Source organism: Alnus glutinosa, chromosome 2 (assembly GCF_958979055.1).
Source record: "Alnus glutinosa chromosome 2, dhAlnGlut1.1, whole genome shotgun sequence".
Lineage (NCBI taxonomy): Eukaryota > Viridiplantae > Streptophyta > Magnoliopsida > Fagales > Betulaceae > Alnus > Alnus glutinosa.
Genome location: NC_084887.1, coordinates 19,807,816 through 19,820,954, shown reverse-complemented (window position 1 = coordinate 19,820,954; position 13,139 = coordinate 19,807,816). Strand labels below are relative to the sequence as shown.

Sequence of the window (13,139 nt, the reverse complement as noted above, 5' to 3'; positions counted from 1 at the left end):
GGGAAGAAATTACGCTAATCTGGAAGGCGATTGCAGAAGACTGTTCGGACGAGGCAATCTTCCATCCGGACGCTCCGCAGCCAGAGTCCGATTCTGAGCAGAATTAGGTTCTCTTTAAGTCTATATATAGAGGGCTCTAGGCTTGTTAATTGTAAGAATTCAGTACAGAATTTCATAGTGTTTAGAGAGGGTGTTTAGGGAGAATTGAAGATCCGCTAGCTCCCAAGCAGTTGCTGGTGTGTGCTCAACAGTTCATGTGTAGTCTATCTTAGGGGTCGGCACTAAAGTAAAGGAATCCATCGAAGACCCCTTCAAGTAGGAGACTTGGTTGGGAAGCGTTCACGATGGGTTTCGTGTTACAGTTAAAGGTATGACTACTGCAATGAGTTTTGTGAGTACGAGTGCTTTGTAACTTACTTTGTCTTTGGATAGTGTAATTCCTGGATTTGGCTGCCCGGGAATGGTTTTTCTTTTCACAGAGTTTCCACTTCGTCAACAAATATCTTGTCTCTTTTAATTTCCGCATTTAAGATATTTTGTTGCACACGAACACGCACTTAGTTCTTTTAGAAGTCATAATTTATTTTCAACTATGATCTTCTGTGTGATAATCTCATTACTCACACCTTAGTCAAATACATTGTAACTTAGGAACCTTACATGTATATCATATAAAATATTCAAACATATATGTACATGTAAAGCAATAATATATAATGTCCAATGTTCGATATTGTACAATTTATAGAAAAACAACATTAATGCAAATTTGAGTTTTGGACACCAGTCCCAACAAGTTAGACTTAGAGTGGTAGCACAACATGTGGGATAATGGTAACGACACGCGTAGGGAGATGATTGGGATCCTTTATTTAATTTATCTTATTAAGTCTTGACCATGATGTTTGCTATTTGATGTTTAGTTTGGATTTTTATCATGTTGGAGTTTTCTTTATTTATCGATCAATGATTTGACGTTATTTGGAGAACTGTAATACCTTAGTACTTATGTAATTTAAATTGTGGAGACTTAGTTTTGCTCTGAATATTTAAAGTATATGGAATTATTATAAACATGTTATCTTGTGTTAAATTTCAATTATTACGTTATTTATTTTATACAGAGCTAACCAATTAGATAGATTTCTTGGGGCTTATTTACGTTGTAAATAAGTATTGGGAGGTGTGTTGAGTTAACTTTAGGTTAGTTAATCCTTGCAAGCATCACAAATATTAAGACCAAATATATCATTCATCCAAAAAAAACAAAAACAAAAACAAAAACAAAAACAAAAACAAATTCCAAACAAACAATGGATCCCCCAAAATTCTCTCCATTTTTGTCACAAAGGGACAAACATCCAACAAAATATAACAGTCAAGTCAGAAATGTCAAAGTGTAGCAACCAAGTAAACCGACACATAAATTTTTTTTTAAAAATCACAAAGGTACACCACCACAAAAATAAACCAATTAAATAAAAAGAATAAAACTTGGGCACTTGATCTTGATCTTCTTCTAGCAGCACAATATAAAAAGGAGTCTACACATGTAGCTTAATTTGCTCCTTTCCATGTGACCCACTCTCGTCTTCAGCTCCTACAAACTAGATCCCTAGCTCACAATTATCTCTGTCATAATAGTGAGTTGTCGCATGACTTCAGCAAGAGATTCCACTGGAGTGGAAGTGGAAGAAATGGAATCACTCCTAACTATAGGAGCAAGCAGAACTAGAGCTTGTAATCTGTGAAGCTAATAATTAGACAACAGGAACTTTAGCATACTCACCAGCAGAGATATTTACTGTTGTGATCAATATGTGCAACAAGTGCTTAGTGAAATAATGATACCAGGACCATCAATGGTACTTCAAAGAAAATAGGCTAGATCGTGCATTAAAAAAAAAAAAAAAAAAACAATGAAGAGTATACATACCATGACAATCTGCCATGGGGTTTTGTGCATGTGCTTGCTTATTTTTTGTTTTTGTTTTTCTCCTCTTGCAATTAGAACACGTCTCCTTATGGGATTGAAGAGACCTTCAAGTCTTCTCTTTAATAACTGAAGATGACCAAGAGAAAGTGCTCTCAAACATTTTATCAAACTCTTGAGAAAACTAGAAGCAAGAACACTAGAGCATTTAGCTCTAAAAAATTCTCTCTCAATTGCTTGAGTTGTGTTGTTTTTATTCTTGTGATGTGTTTGCCTTCACTAGAGACCTCTACTTATAGATTTTGGATTTCCTTGAAGAGGTCGAAGACCTAATCCTAGTTTCAGTAGAATTAGGGAAAAGCTACTCTAAGTCACGCTAAGAGATTGACAAAGGGGAGAATACTCCCCTTGGTATACACGACTATGGGGAAGAGCCCACTCCTCCCTATGCATCTAAGACCAGGTTCTAGCCCTAGCCCATCTCTTCGTCTAAAGTAAGAACACTCGTAGCAGATGTCCTATAAAAGTTTTATTCCTTAAGTATAGAAAAAATCTTAGAAAAACTACTAAAAAAACCAAAGTATATTCCTAAAAAATTTTCTAAACCATTGGGTAACTACAATGTTTACCTAATGTAGCTACCCGATGCATTTCTATAATCATAAAAATTGTTCTCTCTCCTTTTACACGTCCCCATACACGATTTCTTCCCCTTCTCCACCTTCTGCGACCCCCCATACAATCAAAGTAAGCAAACAAGAAGATCTGACTGATCTATTGACGAGCCTTGAAGACCCCGTTTGACCCCCGTTTCCTGTCTTTTTGGTATTTTACTGGCTAGTGGCTAGTGGAAGAAATTCCCAAGCGATCAACGATTAGGCTTAGAACAATCTCACAAATAGCCCACTCTACCCACTTTGAACCCTCCCTCGCTTTCTTGCCACGCCTTTCACGACTCTTCCCATTCTCCATCTTTTGCAACTAAACCTTCTGCAACCAAATTAAAATTAGGAAGACACCCCTTTTTTTTTTTTTTTTTTTTTTTTTTTTTTTTTACCAACCTTTCCAGCCCTCAATTGGTCACGAAAACAAACTCAAATCAAGATGAAAGGATTGAACAAACAAATCCATGAAATCTTCAACCAAAAAACACTGATGAGAGACGAGAGATGAGAGGGAGAGACGAGAGATGAGAGATAGAGGAGACGAGCGATCTAAACAGAGAAGGAGAAACGATGTTTCTAAAAAGGAAAAAAAAAATTTTAAAAATTATTTTGATAGTATAAGGAAAAATTAAGAAAATCTATGATGGAACCTATTTGTACAGAGAAAGAAAAAATGTTTCATTTCTTAATTTTTTTTGGACAGAAATTTCCTACAAACTGGTTTGTAGGAAATTTCATACAACCCATGTATAAAATTGACATGTGTTCCTTGGCATGTGAGAATCATATGTTGTTTTAATAGAATGTGCTTCTCACATGCTTTTTTAATAGCATTAATAAAAAAACATATGCTTCTCACATGTTTAAAGGACACATGTCAATCTTATATGTGAGTTGTATGAAATTTCCTACAAACCAGTTTGTAGGAAATTTCTGTCATTTTTTTTTAAAAAATTTGAAAAAACAATTGGATATTTGTTGCTAGTGCTCTAAGGGTTTGGGTTTTATCCCTAGCCAAAGTTCTTTTTCATGGCTATGCATAGGAATTCAATTTCTTATCCCAAATATCTCTAAGAACTTGGCAACCTAGGAATTAAATTCCTTGACCCATGTTTTATAAATAAAACATGCCTATCATAAATAATAAAAAGGCTCTAAAAAAATGGTCAATTTACACCCCCTTGAATAGGACCCAAAGGAAAAAATATAACTAACTACAATAGGCCTGTGACACATGTCATCTCATGACTGGTCACAAGTTACTATTAATTACAATTACTTTCACTAAATAATTGTAATTGAACTTTAGTATATATTTTTTCTTGATTCAATTAATCTCTTAAACTATAGTTATGTGTGATACTTAAAACACCTCACAGAATATTTTGTAGTCGAATTAGAGTCTATAAAGACTATCAATTTAGTTCACTCTCTCTTATCTTTTATAACCCAATTTAATTACTTGATCATTTTTTGTACCTTATGAAATCTCATCTCACTACGTACAAAAAAGTTTTAGTAACTCATATACACTCAAGCCTAAGATTAAGAATTATCACTCCCATCAAATCTATTCCAAGGACAAAATTCCTTATTTCTTAAATTTAATTAAAGGATCTGGATTCCTTCTTGGAGATAAAGTTTCCACAATACTACATGTAATCATCCATTGCACCAAGAATTTTGACTGCAAAATGTCTTTCTTCTAAATGCATTAAAGTGACATTCACCTCACATGTGAATCTCCTCAAGATTTTGAGCAAATGTCATAAATAGTCGTGAGTGTACATTATTCTATAGCCAATGTTAAGAAAGTATGATGACTCACTTGGCCCATTCAGTGCATTGTATCTTCAACACTACATCATCCTGAAGTCAGCACTTCAAATAATCAAGATAGATCATTATAGTTGATCTGTTATGGGCTTATCAATGGAATGCCTAGTTTCATTAACAACCATGAACAATAATTTATAAGTTACAAAGATATATGATTAATATTTTATGTGTGATAATCCCATTTCTCAAACTAAAGTCATATTTATTGTAACTAAAGGACCTTCACATACATATGATAAACAATAAGTAATCAGTAATATGCATGTAAACAGTTATATACGTCCAATGTTTATTAAATATATTAGTGAATAAACAACTTTATTCTATTACAACTAAACAACTTTGTCCTAAATTCTAATTGGTCATATGTCTGACATCCTCATTCACTAAGTAGAGCTTCTCAAGCCTAGCAAGGCAAGAAGATCCTGAAAGCATTTGTTAGACTAAAAGTCAATCAGAACTTTGCCGACACTTCATCTTTCTGAGAAAATACTTTCTCTGATAAGATGATGTGTGGGTTCTAATATTAGACTCAAACCCACTAGGATTCCTTGCTGAAGTCAACACCCGTTGAGGCACTCTCCCCCAAGAGAATGTGATTTATCAAGTTCGGTCGGCATTTTCAGACCTTTATGTCTCCTTGCAAGTCTCATTCCTTGAACATTTAGTGGGTGGTCAGTCTTCTAACACATGCATTATATTCACTGCCAATTAGATGTCTTAATTCGTGTTACATTTAGTGTGTGGTCAGTCTTCTAACACATCTGTCGTGTGCGTTTCAAGTACTATTTCCCTGCGCTTCCGTTAGCCCACGAAAATTTCTGTCGCCTACTTCCTCACACGGTCACACCAACCATCCATTCTGGGCCCCCTGAAGATATCTTCCCTGATTCCATTTTGTTTCGCACTGTTCAATCTCTACTCGAATACTTCGGAAATCCTGGCATTTTAGTTCAGTTTGACAGAGTATTTTCTCGAATTTGAGAAACCGTTTATTGTTTTGAATTGGTTGGGTTTTGGAGTTGTGTAATTCCAAGGAATCATGGCCATGCATGTTAGCAGTGCATGCTTTTCTGCATTCAGTCACAGCAGAGTTCACAGAGTAAGAGCTGTTGCTTCTGGGGACTTCACTGCCTTGAAACCAGACAAAGAGAAGGTGAAGCTGGGAGAGTCAGAATTGAAGGTCACAAGGCTTGGGATTGGAGCCTGGTCTTGGGGTGACACCAGCTATTGGAATAACTTTGAATGGGATGGTATGTTCCTGTATCTTAAATTCACTTAAGAAAGAGGCACAAAACTTGTTTCTTAAGATTCCCTTTTGGAATTGGTACTTAGTCTTTCTTATTAACTGTGGCTTTAAACAAGTTTTTCTTGGTCGGTCCTATACCTTGTGTTTGAACTAGTATGTCATATTATGTTCATTTTTTTTTTCTAGGAATTATATATGTGAATTATCGTTTCGTCTTAAAAATGGTTGGATATGCTAACTGTGACACAATAGTAGGAATATAACTCGGTTACCTGTTTGGTGGGTATGTGCTTTCAAAATGAAAATGAATGTAAATGGGTTTTTCTATAATTTGAATCACACATTTTAATCATGTTAAATTCAAAAGAAAAGAATAGCTCAAAATTGAAACACTCAAAATCTGCAGAAAAGGTCAGTTACTTCACCTTTTTTCTAAAGATGACCCAGCTAATGCTGGAGAGACCATAAACCTTTAACAGCTGAAAAATGAAGTGCTAAATTGATCCACTGTTTCCCCATCAGTCCTACACATGCGTCACCAATTGATAATAATCTTCTTAAGGTGAGGTTCTCCACTGTGAGATTCTTGCCCAAGGAAGTTGTCCAAACAAAAACTTGTGATAAAAGAATTTGGCCTTGAATCTTGACTTGTGGTTATATTCTAAAAAGACACTTTCGCATACACGTCTATTTTGAATTGGACAGAGTCTTTGAAGAAATCACCCACCACTTCTAAAAGACCATCTCCATCTTTGTTTTGGACAAAAAAAGTACTGCCTGTAATTCCCAGTTAGTTGTGTGCCAACCTAAGTGATTAGCCACAAAAGTTTCCTGATTATAACTTGTAGAAAACAGCCTGGGATAAGTGTCTTCAAGGATTCTTTTCCACGCCAATGTCATGCCAACAGTGAATCCTGCTGTCATCTCCAACTATTGAAACTAAAAGATTCTGAAAAGCATCCCATCCCTTCCTATAATTTTCCACAGACTAACTCCAAAATAGCCTCTAATGACATTAGAGAAGACACCTAATCCCAGACCTCATGATACTACAATGGTACCAGATATTCCCAGAAACTCTCCCTCTTTGCGGCACTGCCCCACAACTCACTTCCACAAAAGATCCCATTAAAAGTTGTCAGCTTCCTAGCACCCTATCCCCTCCCTAAGTGAATAGCTCAGCAAAAATCTTCTGATTGACTAGATGGTACTTAAATTAATCCCCTGATATCCCCAACCTCACTAGACCTTGCCTGAAAGGCTAACATCAGGCCTCTGTCCACGGCCATTGATATCATCCATCTTAAGATTCTCTATCAGGCAGAGAGAGAGAGAGAGAGAGAGAGAGAGGAACAGGGAAAAAAAACACACGAAGAGATGAAGAGAGAGAGAGAGGAACAGGGAAAAAAAAACACGAAGAGATGAAGAAAGAGAGAGAGGAACAGGGAAAAAAAACACACGAAGAGATGAAGAAGAAAAGGGATAAGGGCTTCCCTACCTAAGAGCTTTTGAGACTGCTAAAAAACTGCTGGAACCTAATAAAAAACATGAAAAATCTCGCTACAGAGACACAAGCAGAAATCTAGTTCAGTTCTACCCCGAATAACGGGTATAAATTACCAACCCCCAGTTGATGTGATTGTATGGCTTCTCTACGTCCAGTATGCAGACTCCTGGAATGCCAAGCTTAAGCTTTTGTCCAGCTACTCATTAGCAATTAAAACTGAATCCATAATCTGTCTGCCCTTAACAAAGGCCAATTTGTATGATATGATACTAATTTTTGAATAATTTTTTTTTTTTAGCTTTTCCTAATAATGGTTAACTTTTTCATACATGTTATTCCTTCTGGATTATGTTCCTTTATGAAACATAATATGTTTAATGAAATAGTTCATAGAATTTTGAATGTGCTTTGGTTAGTAAAAAAGTCAGAGGTGAAACTTTATGAGGTTAATGGTCAGATATGGAACTCTCATTTTCTTATATTATTGAACTTATAAACTCACCTGAATTCAACATGATCCTCTTTTATTCCTTTTGTGCCCAACAACAGATATGTTTCCTTACGGTGGGCTTGGTTTGCTACATATTTGTTGCTTTGCTAACCCTTCTTAGTTAGTTGGAAGAACATGTTCCCTTAACTTCTAGTCTATGAAGACATGTTCCCATTTCTTTTTTCTATGTGATGATTTCAGATAGAAAATTGAAGTCTGCGAAGGCTGCATTTGATGTCAGTGTTGATCAGGGGATAACTTTCTTTGATACTGCTGAAGTTTATGGCTCTAGGGTGAGCAATGGGCCTTATTTTTATTCCATTTTTATCCATTAAATGGAGTGAAAGTGTTAGCTGTCTAAAAGATATTATCATTTTCTGTAGTTTTCAATGGGTGCGATAAATTCAGAAACTCTACTAGGAAGGTACATTCTACCAATTTGATTATGGCTTAGATTTCTACTTCAGACAATACACAGTTGATGAACCTGCTCGAGTTCTTCCACTATGTTACAGATTTATCAAGGAAAGGAAAGAAAAGGATCCAACAGTGGAGGTTGCTGTTGCAACCAAGTTTGCAGCTTTGCCATGGAGACTTGGTCGTCAGAGTGTCCTTAAGGCCCTTAAGGATTCCCTCTGTCGCCTTGGACTTTCTTCAGTAGACCTGTATCAACTCCATTGGTCTGTGCTTCATAAGCCTTTTGTATGATTTCTATATAAGTGGCCTGTAAATTTATTTTTTTAATTAATGAATAAAGACAATACTAGCTAACCAAGTGTTCCTTGCTAATTGCAGGCCCGGAGTATGGGGAAATGAAGGTTGTTAATGTGTTTCCAATGTCTCATTGAACAATAAAATTCATGTAACTAATACAATCAGGTGTTTACAGAAAGCCCGGAATCTGAAGAGGCTTAGTTCATTGATGAATCATTTTCAGGGTATATTGATGGTATTGGAGATGCTGTTGAGCAGGGGCTAGTGAAGGCTGTTGGTGTTTCAAACTACAATGGTATATTTCTGCTATTCAGCTTCTTATTATTTACTGAGCTACACAGATTAAAACATGAATAACTTTTCTTCCATTGAATCTTCATTTTCTTCTTTTTGTTTTCCTGTTTTTTTAAAAAATGAATGGAGCTGGCTTCGAAACATTTCTTTATTAACTTGATGGTGAGCATTGTTCTGTATTTTAGAAAGGCGACTGCGTGAGGCATATGACAAGCTTAAAAAGAGAGGTATCCCACTGGCCTCAAACCAAGTCAATTACAGCCTCATATATAGGGCACCGGAGGAGAATGGTGTGAAGGCTGCCTGTGATGAACTTGGGATCTCTTTGATTGCATATTCACCTATAGCTCAGGGTAAATTTCCTACACTTCTATGGTCTTGCTTCATTATGTTTATAATGTGCTACATATACATATTAGTCATTTCCACTGACAAAATCATAAGCTAGCCCCAATTGGTAATAAGATGCTCTAGGAGAAACATTGCACTTTCAGTTTAATGAATCTTATGGTGTGTTTGGTTTGAATAAAATGTAGAATAATATTCTACTTTTTTCAAAAATAAATCATATTTTATTCAACTTTTTCAAATTTTTTCAAATTTTATCTCACAAAGTCAAACCTCGTAATTCGCGTAGTGAATTAGAATAATATTCAAATTCAACACTCAAATGGACCATTAGGTATCCCAGTATGACTGCAAATGGTGAGGGCCATTGATATAAACTTGAGCACTTTTACCAGAAATTTCAAACGCAAAAGTTGTATCTGAGGTTGGAAGAAAATAGGCTTACCCATCCGAGAACTCAAACACACATTTCTTTTCTACAGCATTTTAATCTTTTCTGTCTATTGTTTCTATTATTACTGTTGTTTTAATATGTATCTGTATCTATTACTGTTCCACTATATGCTGCAGTTTTGTTGAAGGAAAAATAAAAACCAATTCCTCTATGTGAGTGCATGCATATGTATCTTGCTAGGGCTGGCAACTGTTCGGGTCTGAATCAGAATTCAATCCAAATCTGATCCGAGTAAATTAGATCCAAAATCGATCAATACATCCGACAGTTAAGACCCACATATAAAATCTGAAACTGACAATAAATGGATCTAACTCAATTTTATTAGGATCTAATTCAATTAGAATCTGAGTTCAAAGTTAATATATGCATACATACATGTACACAGATATATATATATAGACACATCCAGTTTTTTGCAATACATATTTAAAACCATGTATTTCTTTACCATCTGATTCATTCTTGTGAACAATTTACCCAGTTTAGCGTTTGTTATGGTTGAGTATAGTTGCTTTTAATTGTGGATAACGTAGCAGTGACTACCTTGAACAGGATTAGCTTAATAAATAAGTCGGTTGGGGCAATAGGTGATAAATGTTGTCCTGTTTTTTGGTAGATTGTCATTCTATTAGAATTGAACCAGTACTATTCCATATAAGTCCAGTAAATGGCTGCAATCGCGGGATCACCCATAAGATGACATTCGCTGATAAATATTTTTGCGAAAAAAGAAAAGAAAATAGATATGAAAAATATTAACACAAATTAGGGAAGACAATATGTTTGCCTGATAGACAAGTCTATGGTTATGAAGTTTACTGTAGTTTTATAAGCACTTCAAATAGAGTTTATTTGCATACACCCTTGTTATTCCAAGTTGGGTTCTCTTGCAGTCCCAAGACCTTCTCAATTGTTTGTTGAAGGGGTTCAATCATTTAGCACAGTCCTGCTGCAATGTAGTCTGTAAACCAAGCTTAGTAAATGATTAGACATATAATGTGAGAAGTACAGTGATATATGCTCATGAGAGAGAGAGAGAGAGAAGTACAGTGATATATAATGTTTTTAACACATTGCAGGCATTCTTACGGGAAAGTATACACCAGAAAATCCACCAACTGGTCCTCGAAGCCGGATTTATACTCCTGAGTTTCTAACAAGGGTAAGACCTGTGGAAATGATCCATTACCTTTAAGTTCCAATTGCATTTTATAATACTTCTGGCTGTGCAGCTCCAGCCGCTGCTGAACAGAATCAGAGAAATAGGAGAGGGCTACAGTAAAACTCCCACACAGGTTTGTTTTTCTTCTTTAAATGTGGTATATTATGTTATCTCATCAGCACAGATGCTCTAACATTTGTTGTTTCAAGCCGGCTGAAGCACTAGCAAGGAAAATTTAGCTAAGAAATCCACATTGTAGCAACTTTAGCTGTACTGGAATTCATACACAAGAAACAAACACTTCATAGATACGTGCTTGCGTAATTCCATTCATGTTTGTAATATCCGCACCTTATATCTGAGACAGCAACTTTTATCTAGTATCTTTTTTGGTAGACCATCTTGCAATGGCTTATCTATGCACCGAGGTTTACTAATGGTTCCATTCTACATAATTACGGTTCCATTCGCAAAATGTAGATTGATTCTTTGCACCAAGGTTTACTAATGATCAGGTTCCTCTTTATAGGTAGTTCTCAACTGGCTAATAGCCGAGGAGAATGTTGTGCCAATACCAGGAGCCAAAAATGCAGAACAAGCTAAGGAATTTGCAGGCGCACTTGGCTGGAGGCTCACTGATGAAGAAATAAATGAGCTGCGCTCTTTGGCCTCTGAGATTAAACCTGTAATTGGTTTCCCTGTTGAGAAATTGTAAATTTTATAAAAACATACAAAAATAAATTTCTTTATTCACTAAGCTCTGAAACTACACTTACATCAATTAGAAATGTTAAATAGATTTCACTTCTGTACATGAATATCACCAAGCAAATGGTTTCTGCAATGTATACAGGCTTACAAGATACAAGGCCTTTAGGATTTGGAACTGAATTTAGACTGAAATTTTGTTTCATAGGTTGGTGATTCTATTGGAATGAACCTTTTATATTTAAAAAGTTATGCTTTCATGAAGGTGCTTGATGTCATATCTCGTCGACTCGTAACCGAGTGAGGTCTTTGGAGCCCTATCGGCCCGTGACCAAGTAGGGTGCCCAGTGCGTGGTGTAGGTCTTAATAGGGTGCCCAGCACAAGGCATAGGTCTTAATCCTCATTTGCTTGTTACCAAGCAAGGTCTTTGGTGCTCAGTCGGCTTGTGACCTAACAGAGTGCCCAGTGCATGTCACAGGTCTTAATCTCCGTCAATTCGTGACTGAGCAAGGTCTTCGATGCCCTATCGGCTCGTGACAGAGTAGGGGCAACGAATGGCATAGGTCTTAATCCATATGCTAGCTATGTTGAGCTCCCCCTTATTGAGAGGTCATCTACTACTGAGTCTTTGCTTTACCTTTTTCATCTTCTTTCTTTGGTCCCGGGTCAAGTAGAGCGACCTGCTTCCTCAAGTTTAAATATCCTACTGGTATCCATTGAGCAAAGACGAGTTGTAAATGTATAGCGGTATCTGAAAACATAACTTGGGGATACAGGGAAGTAGGTGTTTGTTGTTTAACGAGCCAGGTGTTCATGACATGATGTTTGGCTTGTGACCGGGCAAGGTGCCCAGCACATTGCATAGGTTTTAATCCTCGCTGGCGCGTCACTGAGAGAGGTCTTCGGTATTCTGTATGCTCGTGACCACATAAGGTGCCCAGCGCATGGCATAGGTCTTAATCCTCATCAGCCCCTGATCAAGCGAGGTCTTTGGTGCCATACGCGTACAAGAAGGAAATGTTTTGTGATATTACATGTTGTGAGCCCTATGATTTAAAATGTGATGTACTGGCTTTTATATACTCAACTGCATGATTTAAGAGTATTAATATAAAATAAAGGATGATAATGTATGACATGGCCACTAGTCAACCATTGATAAAAATGTTGAAAAAAGAAACTGGGGCATGTGTATACTAGTTTGTATAGACTTAACCCTATGGCCTAGTTGATGAGATGATAAATTTGTGCACTAGATCTGAGGGCTATTGTAACACACTAAAAGGTAATTACGAGAGTCACCAAAATTAAATTAACTAAAAAAGACAAGTGGAACTAATAACCAAAGAGAAACACTTAGAAAGTGTGAAAAACCTTAAAACTTGGGAGAAGAAAAAAATGCCTAATATCAGAGTTGGCATTCGAATGAGAGTTTTTCCGTTCGAACAGAACGTTCCAATGGTGATGTAGAATGTCCTATTCACTAAGCCATCTGAGTGGGACAACAAACAGTCAGAGGGCCGAAAAGGACAAAAAATCTCGCTCACTAAGGCGTTCAAATGAGTATAGGTAGAACGTCTCGTTCACTACGAAGCGTCCGAACGAGACCTTTTGATGGGATTCATGCACGTATCCTGAGAGGCTTGTTCGAATAGTGTCTTATACCATCTGAACATGTGCCTCATCTGACGCAAAAATTGGGGTTAAAACATGATTTTTAACCCATTTTTTCATATCTCTCTCTATCTTCACGGTTTTTCTCCCAAATTTCT

At 36.5% G+C, this 13,139-nt stretch overlaps 1 protein-coding gene across 1 annotated transcript; it reads left to right on the top strand.

Moving 5' to 3' along the window:
* The first annotated feature begins 5,027 nt into the window (after positions 1 to 5,027).
* Positions 5,028 to 11,630, top strand: LOC133861061 (uncharacterized oxidoreductase At1g06690, chloroplastic). The gene is made up of 10 exons (XM_062296758.1): positions 5,028 to 5,690; positions 7,885 to 7,976; positions 8,067 to 8,107; positions 8,199 to 8,363; positions 8,479 to 8,501; positions 8,621 to 8,692; positions 8,877 to 9,044; positions 10,576 to 10,658; positions 10,729 to 10,791; positions 11,188 to 11,630. The coding sequence occupies exons 1-10, from the start codon at positions 5,480 to 5,482 to the stop codon at positions 11,371 to 11,373; spliced, it is 1,104 nt and encodes a 367-aa protein (XP_062152742.1). The 5' UTR covers positions 5,028 to 5,479; the 3' UTR covers positions 11,374 to 11,630.
* The last annotated feature ends 1,509 nt before the right edge of the window (positions 11,631 to 13,139 follow it).